General features: G+C 34.7%; 2 protein-coding genes and 1 pseudogene across 2 annotated transcripts; 1 reads left to right on the forward strand and 2 right to left on the reverse strand.

The window, feature by feature from the left end:
- Nucleotides 1-11,063: 11,063 nt before the first annotated feature.
- Nucleotides 11,064-14,377, forward strand: LOC120131070 (auxin-responsive protein IAA9-like). Its single transcript, XM_039148170.1, has 6 exons — nt 11,064-11,195; nt 12,127-12,795; nt 12,900-13,123; nt 13,247-13,388; nt 13,925-13,986; nt 14,220-14,377. The coding sequence occupies exons 2-6, from the start codon at nt 12,161-12,163 to the stop codon at nt 14,258-14,260; spliced, it is 1,104 nt and encodes a 367-aa protein (XP_039004101.1). The 5' UTR covers nt 11,064-11,195; nt 12,127-12,160; the 3' UTR covers nt 14,261-14,377.
- A 1,563-nt stretch (nt 14,378-15,940) lies between these two features.
- On the reverse strand, nt 15,941-17,708 carry LOC120131009 (tRNA-dihydrouridine(20) synthase [NAD(P)+]-like). The gene is made up of 5 exons (XM_039148129.1): nt 17,577-17,708; nt 16,862-17,072; nt 16,588-16,694; nt 16,106-16,233; nt 15,941-16,016 (listed from the first exon to the last, which is right to left on the reverse strand). Exons 1-5 carry the CDS (start codon nt 17,706-17,708, stop codon nt 15,941-15,943), a joined length of 654 nt encoding a protein of 217 aa, XP_039004060.1.
- A 1,700-nt stretch (nt 17,709-19,408) lies between these two features.
- Nucleotides 19,409-21,317, reverse strand: LOC120131011 (annotated as a pseudogene).
- Between the last annotated feature and the right edge of the window lie 4,864 nt (nt 21,318-26,181).

Here is a 26,181-nt window from a genome sequence, read left to right on the forward strand (position 1 = left end):
TTCATGTTATTTATTACTCTAGCCGCACTTTAAATGAAGAACAATTGAACTACACCACCACTGAGAAAGAATTACTTGCCGTAGTATTTGCTTTTGATAAATTTAGACCTTACCTAATAGGCACTAAAGTTATTGTTCACACTGATCATTCGGCTATAAAATACTTAGTGAACAAAAAGGATGCCAAGCCTAGACTTATTATGTGGATCTTACTTTTGCAAGAATTTGACTTAGAGGTGGTAGATAGAAAAGGAACTGAAAATCAAGTTGCTGATCACTTATCTAGGCTAGAGAACAATTCTGAATGCCATGACAATGTAGATATCCAAGAGGAATTTCCTGATGAGAAAATTTTATATGCCGCGGCGATCCCGTGGTACGCTGACCTTGTTAATTTTCTTGTTAGTGGAATTGTGCCTTTTGATTTGAATAGTCAGGCTAAAAAGAAGTTCAATCACGATGCAAGGCACTATTTTTGGGATGAGCCATATCTGTTCAAACATTGTGCCAATCAGCTCATTAGACGATGTGTACCTGAAGAGGAGAAAAGTGATATTTTGTACCATTGTCATTCGGCCCCAAGTGGAGGCCATTTTGGTGGAACAAGGACTGCTGCTAAGGTCCTGCAATCAGGCTTTTACTGGCCAACTTTGTTTAGAGATGCCCAAGCATTTTAAAAAGAATGTGATCGATGCCAACGGACTGGAAACATCTCTAGACGACATGAGATGCCGCTGTAAAATATTTTGGAGATAGAGTTGTTTGATGTGTGGGGCATCGACTTCATGGGACCATTCCCATCTTCTGAAGGAAAATTATATATATTGCTTGTTGTGGATTATGTGTCAAAGTGGGTGAAAGCAATAGCAACATCAAGGAATGACTCCAAGACCGTACTCAAGTTTTTTCACAAGTATATTTTCACTCGGTTTGGAGTACCTCGTGCTATCATCAGTGATGAAGGAACCCATTTTGATAACAAGTTGATTGCCAAGGCATTGCTAAGATATAGAGTTCGACACAAGATTGCCACAGCATATCACCCGCAGACAAATGGCCAAGGTGAGATATCTAATCGAGAGATCAAGCAGATTTTAGAGAAAGTGGTGAACCCAAAGCGAAAGGATTGGTCGCCAAAGTTGGATGAAGCACTTTGGGCGTACAGAACAGTATTCAAAACTCCTTTGGGGATGTCACCCTTCAAGCTAGTATATGGGAAAGCTTGTCATCTCCCGGTTGAGCTTGAACATAAAGCTTATTGGGCTATCAAGCGATTGAATTTCGATGCTCAACTAGCTGGGGAGTAGAGATTATTAGAACTTAATGAAATGGAAGAGTTTAGAGCACAAGCATATGAGAATGCTCGGATATACAAGGAGAAAACCAAGAAGTGGCATGACCAAAAACTGATGCCACGGCATTTTCATGTGGGGCAACAAGTCTTGCTTTACAACTCCAGACTTAAACTCTTTCCTGGGAAGCTAAAATCTCGATGGTCAGGGCCATTTGAGGTGCATTATGTCTATCCCCATGGAGTTGTTGACATCAAAAGAATAGACAATGGGAAGATCTTCAAGGTCAATGGCCAGCGTCTGAAAGCCTACAATGAAATTCCACCACCGCACAACAAGGACGTGTTACGGCTGCACGATACTGAAGCGTGCCCAGAGGAGAACCAAAATTCGATGCCTCGGCATTGAATTTGTGTATGTGCATAAATAAAATTTAACATTCAAGTTTTTTCTTTAGTTTTATTTTATTTTGTAATTAATTTTTGATATGATTTGTAGGGACCACATTGCTGCAAACCGTACAAGGAGCGGTTACCAAAGGGAGGAAAGGACAAAGCATCAACTGGAGAGATATTCTTTTGATTTGTTTCTTTTTATTTAATTTAATTTCTGACATTTACTTTTCTCTTTCCATAGTTTTTGTCCCATCATCATCATTGCTTTTTGACAGTTTTTCCTTCCCCATACACGCAGAACCCCCACCCACTAATTTCTCTCTTAACCGTCCTATCACCCCTTTTCCCTCCCAAATTTTTAACTTTTTCTTTTATCTTTCATTATTAATTTTTCTCTTCCATTTTAACTTTTACCTTTTCTCTTTCTTTCATTCATCTTCTTTCTTTGTTATTTCTCCATAGCCGAAATACATCCAAGTTTTTAAAGCTTTCAAAAGTTTCTTCCTTTTTCATTTTTCTTACATCAAAAACACTGAAAATGGTGCGCTCAAGACCGGCTCCAACCGACACGACCGCTTGACAACAGTTTGAGAACGATGAGGCCAAGGCTCGGTTCCAAAATTTCAAGAATCGAAAACTCTTTTTTGAGTTGGGATTTATTTTTACCGAGGAAACCGATGGTGGTTTTGGACTCGATGTTATGGACATCGTGACGCCGCTCAAGTGGCAGAAGTTTGCCCGTCATCCTGGTTCGGTGAACGCCTCATTAGTTAAGGAGTTCTATGCGAACATTTCCAAGCCCAATCAACACTCCATCTTCGTTCGAGGTAAGCAAATTCGTTTTACATCCACTGCTATTAATCGTTATTTTCATTTACAGGAGGTAGTAGACGGCCATGCCACGTTCGAAGAGGAAGCCGATAGCAACACATACGATAGGGTCTTGGAGGACCTTTGTTTCGAAAACACTGAGTGGAATGGTCGCCAGACGAGCCGATACTCGGTTAACCGGGAACGTCTTCAGCCGCACGCAAAGTTATGGAATCACTTTCTCAAGCATAAACAAATGCCCACCTCCCACAACACTACGGTATCACTTTCACGCTTATTGCTTTTGCATTCTATAATGGTATCCCGTTCGATCGATGTGGGTCGTATCATTGTTCAGCAAGTTCACGATTGTTTGGGTAAAAAGGCAAGTGCTTTGGTGTTTCCTAATTTAATTACCGCTTTATGTCGTAAGAAAAAGGTTGAGGAAAATGCTTTTGATGAAATTTTACCTGGATTATCAGGCATCACTAGGGCTAGACTTCCACTGTTGTTGGGAATTGAAAATCCCAAGTCTAACGACCCTGTTCATGAGCAATCTGCAGGTGCTACAGAATCGAATGCCGAGGCAAGGTTACTTGCTCTCGAGGAAGCTGTGACGCAGACTCAAGCTCAAATGCATTCTTTACACGGTGATATCCGTAACTTCTTTGGATATGTGAAGCATAGAGATGCTGTGGTGGAATCATTCTTTCAAGAAATCATTCCCCACGGACAACGGAATTTTCCTGGATTCCCAGACGAAATTCTATCGGTATTCAATGCCGAGGCATCTCCAGAGCCTGAGCACGATGCACCTGATCCTCCTGCTGATGACCCTACTCCTGATACACACCGGTCCAAGACTCCTGAATACCCACCCACTGTCCCTATCGAAGAAACACCCAGCCCCGTCCCAGCACCCAATCCTTCTCCTGCACAACGTAGTGGTCGCCGCACCAAGACCACGGCTGGACACATTACGCACTATTACTCCAATTCTTACGAGTCCAGCCCAGCACCTATCCGAAAGCGCACCCGACGAGGAGCTGCTAGCACCTCCAAAGTACCACCATCACGTAAACATTGAGGTACCTCTCTTGCATCTATTTTCATTTAGTTGTATTTCATTGCATAACATATACTTTATAGTTAGTTTAGTTCTCTTTAAAGCATTGAGGACAATGCTTCCCTTAAGTTTGGGGGAGGTATTGTTCTTGGTAGGTCATATGCATGATAGCATTAGCATAGTATTATGCCATGGCATCAGTAAATGGTAGGACAGTTAGATGAAATGTTTTGATGATACCCGATGATGATAATTTTGTTAGGCTAGAATCTGAATGTAAATGACTGTTGAGAATGATAGAACTCACTCTAGGGTTTGATGCTTGGTGAAAAATATTTACACGATTTGTATGTTCTCTATACTTAGAAAATTTAGGAAATTTTTATGAAGGAACTTTAGTTAGCCGTGGCATTGAAATATAGTATGGTGTTTAAAAGGAAAATCAAAAACAAACTCCCTTAGAAATGAAACTGTGAATAAATGCTTAAGCATAGCTGTAGAGTGACACTCCTCTTTGCCGTGGCATTTCCTGGAACTTTCTTTAATAAATGGAAGCCTCGTGCATATAAGTGAATGAAAGAAGTCACGGGATGACTCTACTTAACTAGCTCGGGGATGGAAGGTATGCTCCCTTTCATCTAGAGTGCGGGAGAGTAGGTGTGATGAGCTGACTCCCTTCGTAACAACATTAAAAAATCAAAGAAAATGGAGTAAAAATGTGCTTAATGATAAATAAATGCCTTGACAAAAACTAGGGGACTTGATTAGAAATTGTCTAAATTCGCTAAGTATAGATTGGATACAATCACACACACACACTACCACAAAGGATTTTGACCTAGGGAAAAGTACTTGAATTCTTGATAAGTCTAGCATGTTGAAGCCTATCGTTCTGAGGGTTGAAATTCAATTTTGTCATACTGTTTTACTATCGAACTTTGCCATGACATTATGCTTATGTAACTGCTATCCATTGCTTGAGGACAAGCAATAGCTTAAGTTTGGGGGTGTGTTAACTTCCTAAAAAGGCTACTTTTAAAGCCTTTTTCACTTAAGTTATTGTTTGTTTAAAAGCTCATTTTAGTCATTTTAGGATCATGTAGTTGCATATAGTTGCATTTGTGGTGGTTGTGCTATTTTATTTCTTAATGATGTTGTTTGAGGGAAAGGTGCAGTTTGTCTATGGTGTGCAGGGAATAGCAAGAAAAAGGATTCTTTGGGAAGTAATGCCGCGGCATCACACGTTGCTAGAGCAGATTGAAATGCCTTGGAATTTCTGGCGCAGAAAAAGACAAAAAGATATTTCTGCATCAGGATAGCTGGCACTGGACAGCTATCCCTGTACGTGGAGGACTGCCGTAACCGCCTGCCAGAGCTACCAATGGACCACTGCCACTTGGAGGATAAGATTCATGCACAAAATGTGATTCTAGGGGTATGAGGGGTATTTTGCACCCAACAAACTCATCATTACCCCTAGATATTTTATTTATTATATATGACACCTCATGGGAGAGAGAGAGAAGAGGATGAAGAGCACCCGTATAGAGCAGAAAAATCACATTTTTATTTTCTTTTTTCCTTTCTTCTTCCTTGGGAATATTCCTCCATTGATTAAGCTCCAAGGAGTGGCAAGCTAGGCGCCGAAAGGAGCTAGCGAGCTAGGTAGTTCGTGGTGGCCGAGAGGAGACCTCCGGTGGCGCGTCGAAGGCTTCTTCTCACTTCCCTTTTTGCTGCTATTTTTTATATTATTTTGTGGGTTGTTGGAAGTAATTTTCATGACTTTGTGTTTGGATATTTCGAACCCCACCATGAACTAACTTATTTGGTGGTGGTTGGTTGAATGGTTGTTTGAACTTTATTTCCAATAGTATATTTAAGTTTATTTTGGTTCTTTATTTGCTTTGCTTATGAATGCTTCACCATCTAGGCTTGTAAGAGGCATGGAAATGTCCATCTCTTAGATGAAGGTTATGTATTCGGAAGAATCCTAAACTAAAAATACTTGTAAGTATTCGAAAGAAACGCAAGATAAGATCCTCATAAGCAATGGGTTATGGTATTTTCAAGGGGCTTTGAACCGGCCTAGGAATATTATAACTTAATCCCTTAGATCTCGGAAGAGACTAGGATAGGATTTCAACGACTAAAAAGGGTGTCTTTATCAATAGGGTAGGCTGTCCAACATCGTTGAGTGAGAGCAGATGCCTTGGCATCCCATTCTGTTAGGTTCTTTTGAACACTTTAGGAAAGCCCTGTCGAGTAAGTAAAGACCAGTTAGCTTAAATATACTTGAGAAATAAATTTAGCAACCTTAGACCAATCCCTACCATTCATTTCATTGGAAGCTTGTCACGTGAGGATTATTTTCTTCTTATTTTATTTATCTTTTTATTTACTGTCTTTACCATTTCTCATTACCTTGACATTTCACCATACTCAATATTAAACATCCATCATTGCCACTGCATTTCCATTTGCTACACCATCACACCATCAATCCACATTCACCAGCATACACATTTCCACTACCGTGACATTTGTATATATAAAGACTAACTATACTTAGATAATTTAGTGCGTTGCTTTGGTTAGACTTTCGTAATTTCACCCAATCTCTGTGGCGACGATACTCACTCATCATTATATTACTTGAGCGATTATGTATACTTGCACATTATTTGCGTATATTTTATAGTACTCACAACACGCGAACAGCTTACAATAATATCTACCATACTATTATGTTTTTTTATATGGATAAAGTTAAATACACTTTATAAATAATGTTATTTAAATTCGAATAATCTAAATGTAACATACACCCTTTAACTCTTTGATCACTTCTTGAATTTACACAGAAATATTTTAAAATTTTAAAACTGAAAATTTGTACGTGGTAATTGTTTTTTGAGAAAATAACCTCAGGGACCAAAAATGCCTTATAATATACGATTTTAACCAACTTTTTTTGGATTTGCCAAAATGACCAACTAAATCGCAATGCGATCGATAATTCGCAACGCGATCTCCGGTATCGCAAATCAGTTTCCAGATTCGCAATGCGAACTTCGACTATCGCATTGCGATTTATATATTCGCATTGCGATAGTCAAAGTTCGCGTTGCGATTTCTTCCAAATTCGTTGCGATAGTCCAAAATCACAACGACTGGTAGTATTGCATTTGTTTCTTAAGAATTTTCTCTAAAAAGATAGTATTCGCGCGGACGTGTCGAAGATACATATTACCACGACCACGACCACGAGACGAGACGAGACGGACGGCGGCGGCGGCGGCGCGCGAGAGTCCTCCTTGTTCTCTATCACTCAACAAGGAAGTGGGAAAGCCAAGCCTTAAATACCATTCCCAATAGTGTTTCCAATACTATGTGGGATTGAACATTACCAACACTTGTTCCCAATACAATGTGATTATTCAGGAAACAATTAACAATCATGCACCTTAAAACAACTGAATCAGCAACCAATTGCATTAGTATTATACGATTAAATATGTCATAATTAAAAGTCAATCTACAATCAATCACGATTATTGCAATTTTAAGCAAAACATTCAAAAAAAATTGCATCACTCGCGAGAATAAAAAAAATTGTTATCGTGCAATTACAATCAATTGAAAATAAATTAGAATTGTATGAAAAATAAACGAACCACAAATACTTTTCATACAAATACTAAAGTCATTAACTATAATTCACAAATAATATCACTATTTAAGGCTCAATCCCATATAGTATTGGGAATAAGTGTTGGTAATGCTCAATCTCACATAGTATTGGAAACACTATTGGGAATGGTATTTAAGGTTTGGCTTTCCCACTTCCTTGTTGAGTGATAGAGAACAAGGGGAACTCTCGCGCGTCGCCGCCGCCGTCCGTCTCGTCTCGGGTCATGGTCGTTGTCGTGGTAATACGTGTATTCGACACGTCTGCGCGAATACTATCTTTTTAGAGAAAATCGTAACGCAAACTTGGACTATCGCAACGAATTTGGAAAATCGCAACGCGATAGTCGAAGTTCGTGTTGCGATAGTCGATGTTCGCGTTACGAATCTGGAAACTGATTTGCGATACCGGAGATCGCGTTGTTAATTATCGATCGCATTGCGATTTAGTTGGTCATTTTGGCAAATCCAAAAAAAGTTGGTTAAAATCGTATATTATAAGGCATTTTTGGTCACTGAGATTATATTCTCTTGTTTTTTTATATATACATAAATCTGGGGTGAACAAAAGGTAGCATTTGTTCAAAGACTTTCAATCATTTGACAATAAATACTCATATCTTTGGTATCTACGGTGTTCAAACCCGATACTCTCAAGAGATAACTATAAGTCTTTTAACAATTGAGGTCATTTAGTTGTAATTTATTTCTCAGGTAAAGTATACAAATGATCCTCTAACTATATGGTATTGCTTTACTAAATCCCTCGACTATTAAAAGTTATAAAATGGTCCTCTGACTATAGAGTGTTGCTTTTTTGAGTCACTTTAAAAGTTACAAAATGGTCATTCGACTATTCATTATGTTCCAAACTTGTCATTTTCCGTTAAAAGATTGACGGTTGTCTAAATTAGACGTTAACATGATGACTAAGATATGATAGTCGTTTGAGATTCTGAGATAGCATTTTATCATATCATAGTCAGTAGGCTAACGTTTAACTCAAAATACTGTCATTTTTAACAGATAATGACAAGTTTGAAACATACCAAATAGTTGGGTGACATTTTACAACTTTTAATAGTCGATGAACTCAACAAAGTGCACTCTATAGTCAAATGACCATTTTATAACTTTTATTAGTCGAAAGACTTAATAAAATAATATTCTATAGTTGAGGGATGATTTGTGTACTTTATCCTTATTTTTAATGCAAATTATTGTAAGATTGGTAAATTAAACCACTCTTTAACATTTAATGGGCTCGTCAACTTGATAGAGTTATATGGACTTGTGAGCTCGAGATGGGCCAGTGAAACTGGATGCTACATTCTACGAGTTCACGTATCAACCTTACAAATATGTAGGTGTGGGCCTAAATTATCGCAACCAACTAAATTATAATTATATCCGGTTAATGTATAAGAGTTTGAAACACAAATTAAGTAATCTCAATAATAAAAGAATTAGTGTTATTCTTTAAAATTTTAAGTTCGAACACTAATAATAAATACTAAGAGTATGAGCGTTTAATGTTATATAATTAAAAAATATTTTTGAACATATATTATCTTGTAATTACCCAAAATTAATAAAAAAACCAAAAATAATGTATAGTCTAATAACTATTTTGTGTAATTGTTAGAAAACGTATTCTAACAAATGAAATCAAATAAATAAAATTAACATTACGGGAGATGCTACATTCCTTGATTGCATATAGCCCTGTTGGTGACGATATCACTTGCATTGTATAGTAGCTATTGATATTTTATCTCAAGTTATAATTTAAGCATATTATTATGAATATAACTTTATAATAAGATAAAATTATTAAGTGATTTTAATGATTAAAAAGAAATATTATTTTTAAAATATTACAAATTTGAGTAGTCTATAAAATATATGTTATCAATAATTGAAAACTATAAATAGATATTATATTTTAAAAATATAAACTTTAAAATAAAGATAAATTATATTTTATCTCTTGAATCAGTCAACTTTATACATTAAAATTTAAAATTTTTAACAGTATGTTCATAACAATTTTTATTTTATTTTTCTCATATTATATTAGAACTTTTCTATTCACGTTGATAAAAAGTATTAATTTTTTTATATTATACATTTTATCCACTTTTAGTTTCTACAATGTTTATATTAATTTAAAATAAAATTTATTTTTATTTTGAATACAAATAATAAAATAATTTTAAATATAATAATATGTGAAATATTTTATTAGATAATAATTTTTTAATTAATTTAATAATTCAATCTTAATACAATTATAAAATAAAATATTAATATATTATTTTCATAAAAATATTAAACATTTGAATTAAAAATAATTTAAATATTTTCTTTATAAAAATTACTATAAGTGTGGTTATGGGTAGTTCTACTGTATTGTAACATAATATAAGACTAAGGAAAGACGCACCGAAAATATTAATATATTTTTAACATTTTTGATAGTGCGTTATCTAAAAATATTAATTTTTTACCTAATATATTAATCTTTTAATGTTTCTGAGTATTACTTTCTCCATAATATTTTGAAAATATTAAAATATTAAAATTTTAAATAAAAAAATTAACATTTTAAATAATACTCCACTTAAAATATTAAAATAAAATTAACAGTTTTTATTACAATTTTCTTTAATCTTATATTAACTGCTTTCCCATATTAAACTGCTTTCCCTCCGTGTAGTTATAGATCGTCAGCAACCAGACTTGAAAATGCCGCTTTCTTGTCCCCGCAACCCATTAACATTTCTTCTCCCTGTTTTCTTCTGTCCCCTTCTCTTTTCCTTTTCCACTTTTACCCTTTTTTTGATATTTATTTTTTACTTTATTATTATTTCACAAAACAATCTTTTTAATATTTAGTGCAGTACAAGAGGATAAGTAAAACCCATTTTGGGATAAAGGCATTAACTAATAATATCTAGGTTAAAATACATCCTTCTATTATATGATATTTTTTCATAATTCAAAAATAATTTATTAAAAGAATGTGTAGAACTGATAAAATTGATATAATACAAATTTTAATCATTAAATTTTACAAATTTTATAGTTTAATGTTAATTTTTAAAAAGTAACTCTCAATATTTTTAAAAATATATTAATTTAATAAAAAATGCGGGAAGATTTTTGGGTTGCTTATAGCTTTTAAGGCCCTCAGCTTTTTCTTCCCCATTGCCATGGATACTAGCCTTAAGCAGGTTGAGAACACAAATAATAATAAAATTCTTGCACCCTTGTCTTTAAAGAATTTAAATAAATACTTATTATATATAATTTTTATTCAAGTTATATCATAAAATTATTACTTATTTTTCCTAAAAGCTTAATTACATAACAAAATTGAATTAAAGTAAATACATATAATTTAGACTTGGGACATTAAACTTCTTATACTAATCATTCTTGAAATACATATGCTCTACAGTTAAATTAATACAAAATATTTTGTACATTCAGAGAAAAGGTACAATAATTAATTGCTATAAGGGTAGATTTGATATTTCATACATTCACAGTCACTGAACCAGGATGAAAGCACGTCAAATATCGTCTTTCCTAAAATATACCACCTGATAGATACAATACTGGACTTTCAAAAATCGGACGGTCCCGATTCCCCATCTTGTAAACAATCTCAACCGTTGGATCAGATACCTCTCCTTTAATAACGCAGTATAAAATGAACTTGTCTTTTTATTTAAAAATTCGCACTGTTTTTTGTGTTAATTTTCGGTTTTACCCTTTTTGAGTTCCCCGGTTAAACATTTTTTTTTTTTTGCTTATTGAAAGGATCTTAAGCTCTCTTTGTTTCTCTGCTTTTCATTTCGTCTGCATTTTCTTTGGCAGTTTTCGAAAGCACCAACCGATCTTCTTCTCTTTGTTACCTTTAATTTTTTTTTCTCGCCGGTAAGACTTCTTTTTTCTGGTTTTTTTCATATTTTTTCTGGACCTGTATTTTTTTCTTTGTTTTTGTTTTGCACCTTCTTCTTTTCAGTATATTTTTTGGATTCTGGTTTTATCCGTGTGTTTCTGTTTGGTTGCCGTGACAACAGAAGAAAAAGGAAGAAGAAAAGCTTTCTTCCCCCCTCCCCCTTTTTCCTTTTATCTTTTGTTTGGTTTCTCTATCATTTTTTCCGGTTCAGCTTATTATTCAGGAAAATGGAAATTTCAACACTCTTGACAATACCAAATGCATAAGATAGTTACAAATCTACTTTTTCCCTTTTTCTTGGTTATTTTGGTACTAAAAAAAGCTTAATCTTAACGTTTTCATCCTAAAAAGTTTAAGCTTTATCATTCTGGGAAACCTAGTGGAAGATAACGCTAAGAAGAGTTAATTTTTTTAATAATGTTCTTTGTAAAGTTTGGACTCAGGATTTTGCCTTGCTGTTTTTCTTCTTTCCACATTTTAAGAGGTCTTTGTTGAAGTTGGTAATCTACTTGGGGTTTTTCCATTGTCATGCAATCTAGTTTGTAGATTGGTTGAATGCAGATTAGCTGGTTTACACCTTTTTCTGAGCTTGAACAAGTGAAAACTTTAATTAGCTTTGATCGTTTCCTTTAAAAATGACACAAATTAACAAATTCTGGCAGCTAGGATTGATTAAGAAAATGGATAAGTGGGTTTCACAGATGCTGTTATCGGTTTAGAAACTGCTGATGCATGGTGATTTTTCACCAGATTGGTCTACTTGACAGTTTAGCTTATATATCTTTGTAAGTAGATGTTGATCTGTTGTAGTTCGTAGTGGCTTCGAATCTTGTTTATTTAATTCGGCTTAAGGGTGTTGTTCTTGGACTAGAAGAAGACTTGATTTGTAATTCTTTCATTATGCAGCAAAAGAGGCTGTCTTGAGAAGTTTTTAGTTCTGATGTCTCCACCGCTACTGGGCGTGGAGGAGGGAGGGCAAAGTAGTGTTCCTTCTCCCTCTGTTGAGTGCGTCTCCCAGAATGTCCAGGGTTTAAAGGAGATAAATTATATGGGATTGCCAGATTGCTCTTCAGTTAACATCTCTGGTGTCTCAAGCTTGCCAGAGGGTAGCAGAAATAATCTTAATTTGAAGGCGACAGATCTTAGGCTTGGTCTTCCTGGATCTCAATCCCCTGAGAGAGATGCCGATCTTTGCTTGCTGAACACGGGTAAACTTGATGAGAAGGCACTTTTTCCTCTACTTCCTTCTAAAGATGGAATCTGCTCTTCATCACAGAAAAGTGCTGTTACTGGATACAAAAGGGGGTTCTATGACACCATGGATGGGTTCTCCCGGGTGAAAGGCTCTCTACACACTGAAAAAGATTGGATGTTTTGTGGAGGTAGTTCTGAATCTCAGCCTGTGGGACATGGTCAATGTCCTGGTAATTCAGGGGTTAATGTGATGTCAGCAAGATCTTCTGGAGTTCAAGCATCTGTAAAGAAAGATGGGCCTGCAAACGTTCAAACCACCAATGTAGCCAACCTTAAGCAAACTGGCGTTTCTAACCACAACAGCGGTGCACCTGCTGCCAAGTAAGAATACTTGAGAAAGGACTCTTAATCTTTGATTGGGATAAATGGAATTATGTAATGACCATTTTTATTTGATTGTTATTGTGATATATCATCCTTGACAGGGCACAGGTTGTTGGCTGGCCACCAGTTAGATCATTTAGGACCAAAACGCTGGCCAGTTCTAAGAACAGTGATGAAGTTGATGGAAAACCTGGTCCAGGTGCTCTTTTTGTCAAGGTCAGTATGAATGGGGCTCCTTATTTGAGGAAGGTAGATTTGAGAACTTATTCAACTTATAGGGAGCTGTCTTCTGCACTTGAGAAGATGTTCAGTTGCTTTACGCTTGGTAAGCTACTGCTGTACTCTTTGCCTTGCGGCAATATCATGTACTTTTTGGTGCAACAAACATGTTTACGGTATTGTTAATGTTTAGCATATGTCTGGTGACCGCATTTTGTTATGATTTTAGGTCCATGTGGGTCTCATGGAGCTCCTGGGAAGGAAATCTCCAGTGAGAGCAAGTGGAAGGATCTTTCACGTGGATCAGAATATGTGCTAACGTATGAAGATAAAGATGGTGACTGGATGCTTGTCGGGGATGTTCCATGGGAGTAAGCTTCATTCGCTGAAAGTTACTGTTTGCCTTGATGTTTTCTTTTTGAAATCGTTAATCACGTCTGAAATGTTGGAGTATCTTTTATAGATTGAATCTCTTTAATTTCAGAAATGGTTAACGTAGATACAAATGACAGTAAACATGTGATTACATTGTATGCTTGTTTACATATTATGATTACTTATTTAGGCAAGCACTTTAGCTCTAGCTCTCCTATTTCCTGCCAATGTGAATAGAAGTAACCGCTTGGTTAGGTCATAATTCATAATATGGGTTTTAAGAATAGTGGTTGAGACAATTTTTTTCCCTTTTCCACAATATGGTACAATGAGAATAATTTTACAGCTAATAGTTTGGAGCCTTTCTTTTGATAAAAAAAAGGTTGAACATGATGATAGATTGTTGTTTTAAAAGTCTTGATTTCGGTCCTGAATTGAATTGCTCCATAATAAAACTTTAACTGCTGTTGGATTGAGATACCGCACTGAGGTTACCTTCACCCCCCTGAACTGTGATTTGGTTTCGTCTCAGGATGTTTACTGAAACGTGCAAGAGGCTGAAAATTATGAAGAGTACTGATCCGATTGGATTAGGTAAGTAATTTTTTATTATCTGAACATCACTTCATTGTGGAAACCGGGTGTGTGGATTGTGCTTTCAGTTTTCATTAGTGTGATTTCATGTTATAGATTTCTTATAATCATGGCCAAAGCCTAGTCCGCTTAGCCTTGCTAGATTACTTATCATTATTTTTCTTTTGATTTCTTGTGAATTGTAGACGGACAGTCTTAGGCTAATGTGAAGTGTGTTTTCTTTCTGTCTACAGCACCAAGAACAACAGAGAAATGCAAGATTGATGAGTACTAGAAAGAATCAGTTTACTTTTATGTTTCTGTCACAAGTTTACGATGGTTGTTGAAAGTGTTTAAGAACATTACTGATTATGGATATTATATTACGTAGAATGTGTGCCCGATCTTATAATCTCCCTGATTTTCTTTCTTCTTTAATCTCATTGCCTCCATAAATGCATTGGGTAACTCATCTTCAAATGTAAATTTCTTTTTTCCCAATTTTGTTCAACGAGAGAACCCCGAACTCTATCAGAACGTCTTAAAAACACAAAGGACAACATGTGATTATATCAACAGATGCTGTAAGAGAAATGTCAAAAGCGTACAAGCAAGGGACCTAATTAATGGTCCTTGTCGTTGCTGGTGGAGACAGGAATTCAACCAACCCAAGAAATGCGTGAATAATAATAATTTGCAAGTTCATTTCCAAGGGATTTGCATTGAACCGCTAAAACAAGATGACTTCATTGCGGGGGAAGACCGATTATAATTGGCTCTTCAGTTTGTTGCTCTGTTTTAAGTAAAAACGCATTTAAAGAAGCTTGCAGGGAAGACTAAGGTTACAGAGTATAATAGGGTGGCGTCGCTTAAGCTGGGCTGTGGTCAGCTACGCCTATGAGTCCGATCTTATTAATGTCGATGTTGAAAGCAGCAACTTATTTAATAAATGATGCAGTCAACACCAACATAGAGAGAAGATGTATTAAGATTGCTATGGATGGATTGGATTATAATATAGCATTGCAAATGAAAAAACAACCTTGGGAAATATATAAGAAAAACCACCAACAAAATTGTTCGAACAATACTCTTTAATTATTGAAATTATTCGATAAATTATGGTGTTGATAATGAAAAAAGATGGTTAAAATTTTATTGTCAATCTACTAATAAATCAATGAGGGAGGAGAAAGAAGAATTCTTGGACACTGACTTGAGTGATACCATCATCGCCGACAAATGAACTGAATTCTTTGAACGACACAGAGACCTTGTGGGAGTGTGTTTTGTTGTAGTTTGAATTCTGTGGTAGACATGAAATGTGGTTTGAGAGGATGACTGAGGAAATTTATTGTCGAGTTCAAAGGAAAAAATCATATGAGACAGAGAAATGGTACATAAATTTGTTTGTTATTGATGCTATATAGTTGTAATTGGTATTATTTTTTAAGATTACTTTTTGTTTTCCAGTTTAAAACTTGTGGAAAAGGATTCTAAATATTTAATGTTAAAAATTTGGAAAGCTTAATGGTGAAACCGGAGGGATTTTTTTTGGACAGAAGGTGAAATATGAGTTTGAAGGAGATTCTGAAAGATTGTTTGTAGATAAGAATTGGTTTAAATTAATTATTTAATTAAGTTTAAATATAAAATTTAAAAAAGTATATAAAAGTTTAGATGATAACATGACACAACATTCCCACCCATTTAATATTTTTTTTTATAGAAAAACATAAATATGAGACAAAATACAAGTTTTAGTTTAGAGGGTAATGTATAATTAAGTAAATATATGATAGCTTCACCTTCCCTGAACAAATTTTACTTTAGAAGATCAAAATGCTCCACAAAAACAATCAATGTTACATATTATATTCACTAAAGATACAACAGAGGAGACTGGGTCTGGCACCTCCTTTTTGCTAGCTCATCTATCTGTATTTAGTTTATGGTTCGGCTTGCCGGAGCTTCTTCACGCAGTCTGTCCATCGAGTGAGAACCTGTTACCGCTAACCAACTGGTAATACTCTTCCACTCCGTAAACTTTCCTGAACAATCGGAGCAATAATACACATGACAGACACACGCAAAAGCAAATTACTTAGGCTGAAAGAGGTGAATGTAAAGGCGGGCTTACGCTAGATCGGCCAAACTTTGCGACTTGATCACAGCTTTTCCTTCTGGGTGTTCAAGGCAGGAGTAATGCACTACCATCTCCTTTAGCGTGTGCTTCGTGCTTTTAACATCATTATCCCATAATACGCTCTGAAATAACAAGTCCAAGAAACTTGTAAACTTGGTAACTCGGGAATGTCTGATCCAATACCAGGATATGAAACTTAATCAGCACGCTAGAAACCACATATGCAATATAAATTGACAAAATCTTAAGTGATGACCATTACTCTCAATCTCCGAAGGCATATGTTTAGTTTTCGATTTCATATCATGTTTCTTATACCTAAGACGCATACGTAAAATTAATAAATAAAGCTAATAAAATTGCATTACTGTTCACATTGGTGTAGATACAAGAATAAATATTATCGTTCTTTGGAAGAGGAACTGCAAAGCACAATTTTAAGCTGTCTTGCAGTTCGCAAGTTAAGAGATACCTACCTTCCTAACATACTCTCTTTTCACATCTTCCCAATCTGCTTTACCTTCAGGAGAGAAAATTGAAGCATTCCAGAGAGCACCTCTAGCAGCCATAACCGATGAAGCACCTAAAAGAAAAATATTTACACATACCAGGACACAGTACAAAAGCAAAATAAGAAACATTATGGCGTTGTGCAACTGCCTTAAAGTTCAAAGAGCTTGGAATCCAGTAGGAAACCAGAAAAATATATTTAAAGATATCATTAGAAGTTAGAGAGTACCTTAGGGACACCTCTTGCAACTTTAACGCGTTCAAAATCATCATATTCGAAAACATCACCATTTGCAATAACTGGAATAGATAATGCGGATACAACATCGGCAATCTCATTCCACTTTGCTGGGTCCCTTGGCCTATCTAGAACTTTTCTGCAAATTATACGAGAAAAATATAATAAAGCGTTAAGAAAACAAAAGAACTTCCGAATCTTAAATGGATAAAACTACAAACATAAATGAGGGCAGCACAGAAGTGTGATCCCTGTGGTGTCCTTAATGCCTAGTTGATGTCATAACAATGTTTTATGTGCAACTATTTTATCCCTGACTCCTCTTAGGCTATATAACTCTATGCTGTCAAAATGACTTGGGGCAACCCAAGTTGATGTCAAAAGCAGCACCCATACCTCCACTCACAGAAAATGACTTGGGGCAACCCGTATTGATATCCACAGCATATACAAATGTGGATGGATTCCAACTTCAACCCCTATATGTAGTTATACATTAATGTGAGCCCAACCATCCCAATTAACCTACAACTCTAGCCAACTTGCACACGGAGAAAACTCTTAGTGGGAGAATTGCAAAGGTAAAAATGAAAATAATTTGATCATAACAAACGAGTCATCAGAATCTAACAGAACAAAAGGGATATTTTCCAGATTATCATACAAATAACATAATTAATAGTACTTGACTTGAAGCTAAAAGAACCACGTGCGTACAGAAGATGCAAACAAACAAATGTGTAGGGTCATCATCTCAACTTCATGACAATGAGGAAAAAGAATGCAACCGGAATAAACATACACTATTTGAGCTGCCTCCGGAGCCCTCACAGCATCAGAAGTGCCCATTTGAAATACCACCCGGTCCCTTTCTCGGTTGAGCCAATATATTCTACAGGAAAGAAAAAGAGCAGAAATAAACAGACATGAGTTCTCATAATCAGCCAACATCAATCGTGACAAATACACTGCACACAATGTCAAGGCCTTATTCTGAAGGCTTCACAATAAACACGTACAAAACATTGAAACAAATATGATTCCCATTTCATTCCCCTGTTCCATTTTTATTTCATTGACCCTGTTTGAATTTCACAGAACTTAAGAGAATAGCTTGGGATAAGGTGCAAATTTACCACAAATCCCCTCCCCTGGTTTCAATCTCCTCTCATTGAGCCCATTATCCCAATCCCATTTATTATGTCAATATATGCTCCTCGTGTATTATTTTTAAAAAAATTTAATATTCTCAAATAATCATAAAATAGTATCTTTTTAAATTTTATTTACCTACTGATAACGTGTATACGCCCTATAGACATATCTGGTCGAATTTAAGACCTCTAAAAAGAACAATTCTCTTTTTAATCAATAAACCACTTGAGAGTTTTATTTTTGGGTATTTTATTTTCATTCATCATGTAAAATACGTATACAGTCTATATTAATTGATGTATCGAAATTTTTAAACAAAATACCATACGCGTACGCAATTACTGTATTAAACGTTTAACATGTAGACAAATATTTATTTATATCGACTACAAATTGTTTGTTGTGTCTATCTACAAACTTGAAGTATTTATTATTAATTTTGGTTTAAATACTCTTTTAGTACATGAATTATACATAATATTTTAATATCATATAAAACATTCTCAATTTTATAGATGATTTTTCAGTGTTATTTATTTGAAATTGAATATAATTCATGTAAAAAAGAATTACTTAACCCTTTTTACTTGGTAATTTGAAATTTTGATTCTATGATTTCCCCCGATTAACAAAAATAAATCACACTGATATGATTAACAAACAAAATTCCGTGGGCAAATGGCTTGACAATGATGGTTATGGATATGGTGAAGGATTTTGGCAAAATATTTTCGATACTTATCTAATTTTTTTTTTGAAAAGTTTAGAAGTTTAAATTCATTGTTTTTTAATTTTTGAAACTTAATGATAAATTTAAAAAAAATAAAAAAAAGAAATTAAATTAAAAATTCAAAGAAATTAAAAGTGAAAATATTAAAAATCATGAAGGAACTAGATTTTTTTTTTTAAAATTGAGATGTCAAATACTAATTTTCATTTTTTGGGGGGCAGGGCACATCGGTCCAACGGCTAACGCCCGCCCCTGGTTATGGCAGCAGCTGTGGATACTGTTTTCAGGTTCATGCCATGGATTCAGTTAGCCATTTCCTCCCTGTCATCTTTATTGTATTCAGGTTGCCATCCCTAACAAGTAGTGACCAAAATGAAAGAAAATAAAGTGTATAAGTGCCGTGCATATGTAACTTTACAAGGACCCGCGCTCTAATTATACCAATTTTGTTAATTGTCACATAAACACTTTCGTCAATTGTTAACGGCAATTAGCTATATTTAAACTATTTAAATAGTTTAGTGATCATATTGACGCAAATTTAAAAATGATAGTCATTTCGAGACCAAACCCTATAGTTGAGTGATCATTTATATAATTTACTCATTATTTTATTTGAGAAAAATAAATATTTTATTTGACAATTACGACGCTTGTGAACGTTATTTTGAGAAATGGAATATAGAAATATAGTGTTTCTAAGGGGAAACCAAGTTATCAGCTACCCGTATTTATTTGTTGACAAATGAAATCCCCTTTTGAATGCCAGCTACAAGCTCCCTCTTTGCCTTCTCCAAGCCAACCCTGTTGATCATCATTGGGATTTTCATGGTGAGATTTAAATAAAATATTGGACAGTGAGATATTTTATTACATCTAACAAAGATGGTTACTGTTACAGACCTCTCATACTCGTTAATTGGGTCGAGAGGGTGTATTTCTTCCTCAGCACCGGAACGACCCAGTCTTACCTTGGATGCGAAGAAAGGTAATTCAGTTACCTGCAAAAGGAAATATACTAGTTGTTAAAAAACCTAGAACAGGAAGAGAGAGAGAGAGAGAGAGATTCAAGCGTAGGTGGACCTGTATAACATACATGAGATGCAACATATGCACATTCGACAATTCTGGCATCACCTCTTAAGCTACGGAGACATGCATCAGCAAATTTAACAGCAACGTATGCCTGCACTTTTATTTATGTTTTGTGATATGCATTAAGCTTCAGCTAAAATCATGCCTGCAAGAAGTTGCACATAATGGGTCACTCACCAGACTTCAAGTGTGCATACATCACATGGGAACAGAACACCGGAATAAATAAGTTTCCAGAACCCAGACAATGATGCGAACATGAAGTAACATAAGTGGATAACTTCAGAATAACTGACAGAATGAGTGGCGCATGAAGTACAAATGTGGTGCGCTCAACTTTTTGTCTTACAGTTAAAATTAAATCCATTGATGTAGAGAAGAATGTAATCATCGCTAATAGTTACAAGTCCATTAAGAAAAATAGAAATGCAAAGCTCTGGATTCATCCTTATCGTTAAAAGCTCAGGACATGGCTAGATTTATTTGTAGGACTACCTGAAAATTTTAAAGGCAGCTAGCTGCATTAGATCAAATAACACTTAATCCCCCAGCATCATCTTTTTATCAGTTCATTTCTAAACAATTATTCTTTAATCATTAAATCATGCCCTAATTCATAAATCCTGTACGGTTACTTTCTCGGAGCATTTTGTTTCAATTGATCCATGTTATAGCAAAGAAAAGTCACTTCTACCCCATAACGTGTCCTTTTCTCAATCTCCAGATGCAACTGGTAATGTTTCTATATAGATCGAGTTACTGGATAACAAGATGGAAAATACGGACTCCAACAAAAATGGCCTATAGAATGCTAACTAGTAGGTGTGTTATACTTGGATTTAATAACTTTTAGATCACTAGGGCATTTCAAGCCATTTGAGTTTTCAGTCAAGGAAAAAAAATATGCTTTACCTCAACGACCTCTGTACCACCATTCTGAATAGGATCTGTCAGATAATCAATTTCTCTTGCGGTGAAAGAGCATGGGGGCTTAACCTGTATAAGGAGATTGTTACATAGAATGCCATTTTAATTCAAATTAGCTAGCACGTTAATGCTTGGAAACAAGTCCCTTGAATCTGAGATAAAAGAGGTAAAATAGTAACCCCTGCATGTCCCCCCGGCAACTGGAACATCAACCTCTCGTGGGTCCAGACCCAAAACTTCCACCTCTAAAGATACCAAAACAATGGGGCAATAGTTATTAGTGAATATCGGTACACAACAATGAAGACAACTAGGCTGCAAACGTTTAGATTCATCACAGATAGACTAAATTTTCTGCTATATGCCTATGCCATGTGAAAATGATTACCAAAGAAGGCTATCCAACATTGTCTAACAAAACCAACATCGACTAATCAACAATGGAAAAATATGTAGCTACCATGAAAGTAATTGACAATAGCTTTGGGACAACACTTCACAATTCCTTCACATAGTCTTAACAATTCCAGCATTGATGTTGAAAAGACCATCTCTTGTCATTCCATGTTTCCTAGGAACTCCAGCTGGAATAATTACAAGGTCCATCCCTGTTAAAGCCTCCTCCAATTGTTGTTGCCCCAGAAATCCACGTACCTAAAGATTCAACAAATATTGCTAAAATTCTTAGTGAATACCTCCAACAAAACTCGAACTGTCTCATCGTAACATTTGTGAAAAGCAGCACTTTGCCAAATCAAGTTCGGTCAGTAAACAACAACGCAAAATCAAGTATAAACTTGGGGCGATTTCCTATTTCATTTCAAGCCTTGGTTTTTATTGTTCTCTATCTTAAGTTCTTTACTACATTGATCACACCTACATCCTAATTCCTAATCGAAACAATGAATTCGATGTAGCAATTACAATATTCCAACACCAATAAAAACAACAATTATCGATTTCAAAAGCCAAAAGAAGAAAGGCATTCTTATGTAAGGGAACCAAAACATACCACAGCTCCAGTGTTCATGTGGCCAGGGATAGGCCTACCCGGGGCGGGTGGGGAGGTCACCACCTAAAATTTTAAAATTATCAATTGTCATATATTTTAATTTTTTATACGTATTTTTTTATTGAAAATCTGTTTTAGATGCCTAAAATTATAAATGTTACCATTTTAGATGCATAACATTAAAAATATTATTAATTTAGGTATTTTAATTATAACAGTCATTAAAAAAATTTGTTAAACGACACGTGTTACAAACCTATAATTTTAATTTTTTTTTATAAAAAATTTTAAAAGATTTTTTTTTAAAAAAAAAGGCCAACGCGTGCCTCCCCTATCCCTCCTCTGCTCTCCCTCCCTTTCGTGGATTTAATTTTCATGGCCAAACGATCAAAATTCAAACGGCCGACCGATTAAATGGAAAAGATATCGGTTTCTATAGTTGATTAAACAACCAATTACTACTGTCAATCAAATGAATTTAAGAGATTGAGTATTTGAGATTTTAGGGATTGAAATTTAGAGATTTGAGAATTTTAGGTTTTGAGATGAAATTAAGAGTTGTAACTGGTTAGTGGGTGGTCGACGATGTATGGGTGGCCTGCCGCCGGTGAATGGGTGGCCGGAGGTGACTAACGATTGGAGTAAATGAGACTAAAATAAGAGATTTTCATAGTTTAGGTTTTTTGGTATTTTAGAAAAAATAGGGGTTTTTGAAAATAAAATATTTTTAAGTTTTTTTTTTAATTTTAAAATTAATAAATTATAACACGTATCACTTAACGAAATTTTTTAACGAACATGAACAAGTAAATTTAATCTAATACATTAACAAGTAAATTATTTTAAGATTTATGACAAATGCTGCAGTATAAGATAATTTTGTCATATCGACGAGATGAATTCTAATGAAAAATTATTTCTTTTTCAAAATTTTCATCTTAATATGACAAAATATAATTAAAAATTATATATTATTAAAATCCATTATGTCGACGTGACGGGTTTCCTCTATACTATAATATTTGTTGTAAATCATAAAATAATTTTAAAGATGGTCTAATAGACTAAATTTTTTAACGGACTAATCTATTAGGTGAATCTTACCCAAAATCACCTCTATTGGATTACATCGGGCATTTTGTTCTCTCAAGATAAGGTTGAATTTCACCATTTTTCATTCGTTGCTAAGTTATTTATAATATAATATGATATTTTAAAGTGATTTCATATGTTATTTAAATTATTGTAATTTAAAAAACTTCAATAATTATATTTAATTTAACTTGATTTCAAACTTTAATTATAATTTGAATAATTATACGAAAAGGAGGGTTTCTAGAAAATGTAATATCATTTCCAAGTTGCAATTAATAATTAAAAAATTTCAGAAACTTTTTGAAGAATGATGATGGCTTCCTTTGAATAAAGAGAAACATTAACGTCTAAGGCACAGCACTTGATTACCCATGTCATTGTCATTGTTACTTGGGAAAATGTCGGTTATCTTCGTGTCGCGGCTTTTTTATTTTAATTATACGATGATAATAAGATTTGGTCTAGTGAGATAATATATTAAGTCTTTTAAGTAAGGTTAGAAGTTTAAATCTTGGTGTTTGCGAATGGAGCAAATTAAATTGGGAGGGTCGTCCTCGTCTCTGTAGTAACTGAACTGGATTAGTCGGTCAATAGATCGGATATATAATTAATTTTAAAAAAATAATGAAAATGACTAATACATAATGGGAAATCAGAACTATTTAGTTAAAAATCTTATTTTTTTTTCCAACTTCCTACTATTTACTACTTCAAATGTTTTTTCCTAGTTCAACATATATAATATAATCATTGAATTAATTGATATCCATTAAGTAATCGTAATACAACTAAGTAAATTTGGTTTGTCGCCCAATCATAATTTTGATGCTTTCCAAGTCGCTCCAATTTAGATATCCATTAAGAGGGAAGAAATGAAAAGCCGAATAGATATCCATAAACAAGTTTAGGCCGAAGGGTAAGTTGAAAAGGCTCTTTCACCGGCCACCAAAACCCAACAATCCCCTGAAACCAATTGCTTCGGCTTTGGCCTTGTACAAACAAAGTTTATTCCCCCGCGTGCATAAAAATGGCCCTATTATTCCATTCATCTTCCTCCCCTTTCAAGGCATCTGGGTCCCTCTTTTATAACCCCATCTCTATGTCCCCTTCCAATCTTCACACCCTGGTGGGGCTGAAATGGGAAAGTTTCAGAAAATGGCTTCCCATGACAGCCCATTCTCACCTTTCTCAACCATCCATTTCTCTACAGTGACGGTTGGTTAGACCAGATTGCCCTTCCATTCATACTTCCCTTTGTAGGCTGCAACTTAATGTACAACTCTTTTCTCTCTTTCTTTGTCTAACTCGGTACAATTTACAAGTTTAAAACAGCATTGGTTCGTAGAATTAGAGAAATAGGCAGACAGGATGGAGCCAGGCAATATATTGTGCGAAACTTATGGTTTTCAGTGATTATTCTTCCTCTTGGTTGAATGATCTTTGTTATGTAGTTTCCAAGAAAAAGGAAAGCAACAGACGAGTCCTTTGAAACACGTACGTATGTATGATCTTTTCTCATGCTATTATTTATATGTGAGGACGATGATATTTCTTCCCAGTTTTCAGTAGATTGTATTTATTCTCACACGTATAATGAAATGAAAGACCCTTTCTCTAAATCTTGCTGCCAGATTTTTCTCAAGTTGTTTTCGGTTCAATTTTCATGATCGATTGCCCATCTTTCTGTACGTAGCTTTGCTTGTTCCTCTTGTGCTGGTTCTCAAGTTCAACCTTCAAACTCGAGAGTTAATGAAAACACTTTGAAATTCAAAATTTTCTGCCTGAATGTTTCCATGGATATGTTTAGTTTATGTGTATTATAATAGTGGATAGTATAAAACCTGGTTGGCTGTGCAAAAAGAGAGAAACTAATATTAGTATAGTAATAAAGTAATAATGTGGAACGAGCAAGTCAAAAAATGCGGAAATATTAGAGTATGCATGAACGGTGAGTCCAAGGCATAAAGTTATGCATCGACAATCGGACAACTTCATTCCTTATTTGAAAACTATTCATATTGTCCAAGTAATAGTTGCACCACTGTCTTTTAAGTGGAAATGTTGAAGATACACTATACCTTAAAAGACTTGAATTTCTACAAGTTAATCTTATTAATCCACAAATTTTACACGATGAAATGGGGCATCGTCCAGCAGGTTGAAGGCATAAAAATCTTTTTGGTTTGTCTGCATAAGGTAGTGGCAGGAATAGATATATATTTTTATATAAGATCTTTAATTGATTTTTTCTACTTTATACGTGAGTGGACATAAATAAAATTCAAGTTTAATAAAAATTTTTTATTTAAAATAAACACTTATATACTCTGAATAAAATGTGGATGGTTAACGTAAAGTATACACTAGAAGCACCCACTATAGGCCGCCTAAAGTTGATTAAATTTAGTTCATAAGTTTCATATTTCCCTTTCGTAGAGGGCAGCTAGCAAACCAATGAAATGAGATCATACACACATGATTAATAACTTTAATCATGAATTATTCTTCATCAGCAGTTACTAAGACTAATTATATAAGTTTTGTCCATTTGGAATGTTATGCAAAAGGGAAATTGATTGCACCACAGAAATATGATATAAGCTATATTAGTGCATTTGACACAAAAATAGTACTCCATTATTGACTTCATTTGTGAGTACGCACGTGGGCAGAAAGAAAAACTCGATTTATTTTTGAGTTATAGTAGACAAAGTACATATGCATATGTTGATGCTATCACATCCTCAGTCTGTGTTTGGTCAGTGACAAGACGCTTTTGGAAGAGTACTCTGATGTAGGTGAGAAACTGAAAGCTGCAAAACTTCAAGGTAAGCAACTCGACGATGAAGATGGAGAATTATGAGTCGTAAAAAATGAGAATGCAAAATTTTGAACAATGAAGTATGTGAAGGAATTATGATCCAACTAGATAAAGAATGCACGAAAGTCATCAAAAACTGGGGGGGAGTAGAAATGGTTTCTTTTTGTTGATATTCAGTAACATGTATTCTGTGCAAGCACAACTGTTTGAGAAACTTTCCTTTCCAATTTGTGTTTTATTTAAGCGTCTGGATTAACATGATCAGAAAAATGAGAGATCTCCATCGAGGGAAAAGTAGAGTGCCTTTTGCCAGGTTTCATACAGCGCTACTGAATTCAGTTATTGTGGTCATCTCAACATTACTATTAACAAAAATGAACTATTCCGCTACATTTTTGTGTTAGAGAAAATATTTATTTGTGCATGTGTTGGAGAAATATGGCTGTGTTGATAAGAATCCATTTCCTAATAGATTTTTCTGGCTTAA

The sequence above is a fragment of the Hibiscus syriacus genome, unplaced genomic scaffold, assembly GCF_006381635.1.
Source record: "Hibiscus syriacus cultivar Baekdansim isolate YM2019G1 unplaced genomic scaffold, ASM638163v2 tig00110548_pilon, whole genome shotgun sequence".
Classification (NCBI taxonomy): Eukaryota; Viridiplantae; Streptophyta; class Magnoliopsida; order Malvales; family Malvaceae; genus Hibiscus; species Hibiscus syriacus.

Bases quoted from the DNA above. Each gene is read 5' to 3' on its own strand.
- LOC120131070 (XM_039148170.1), top strand. From the start codon at position 12,161: ATGTCTCCACCGCTACTGGGCGTGGAGGAGGGAGGGCAAAGTAGTGTT. The intron at 12,796-12,899 runs GTAAGAATACTT...CATCCTTGACAG, and splicing joins AGCGGTGCACCTGCTGCCAA to GGCACAGGTTGTTGGCTGGC. The intron at 13,987-14,219 runs GTAAGTAATTTT...TTCTGTCTACAG, and splicing joins TACTGATCCGATTGGATTAG to CACCAAGAACAACAGAGAAA.
- LOC120131009 (XM_039148129.1), bottom strand. From the start codon at position 17,708: ATGGGCACTTCTGATGCTGTGAGGGCTCCGGAGGCAGCTCAAATAGTG. The intron at 17,073-17,576 runs GTACGCACGTGG...TTATGTTTGTAG, and splicing joins TTTGTTTGTTTGCATCTTCT to TTTTATCCATTTAAGATTCG. The intron at 16,234-16,587 runs GTAGGTATCTCT...TTGTTATTTCAG, and splicing joins AAAGAGAGTATGTTAGGAAG to AGCGTATTATGGGATAATGA.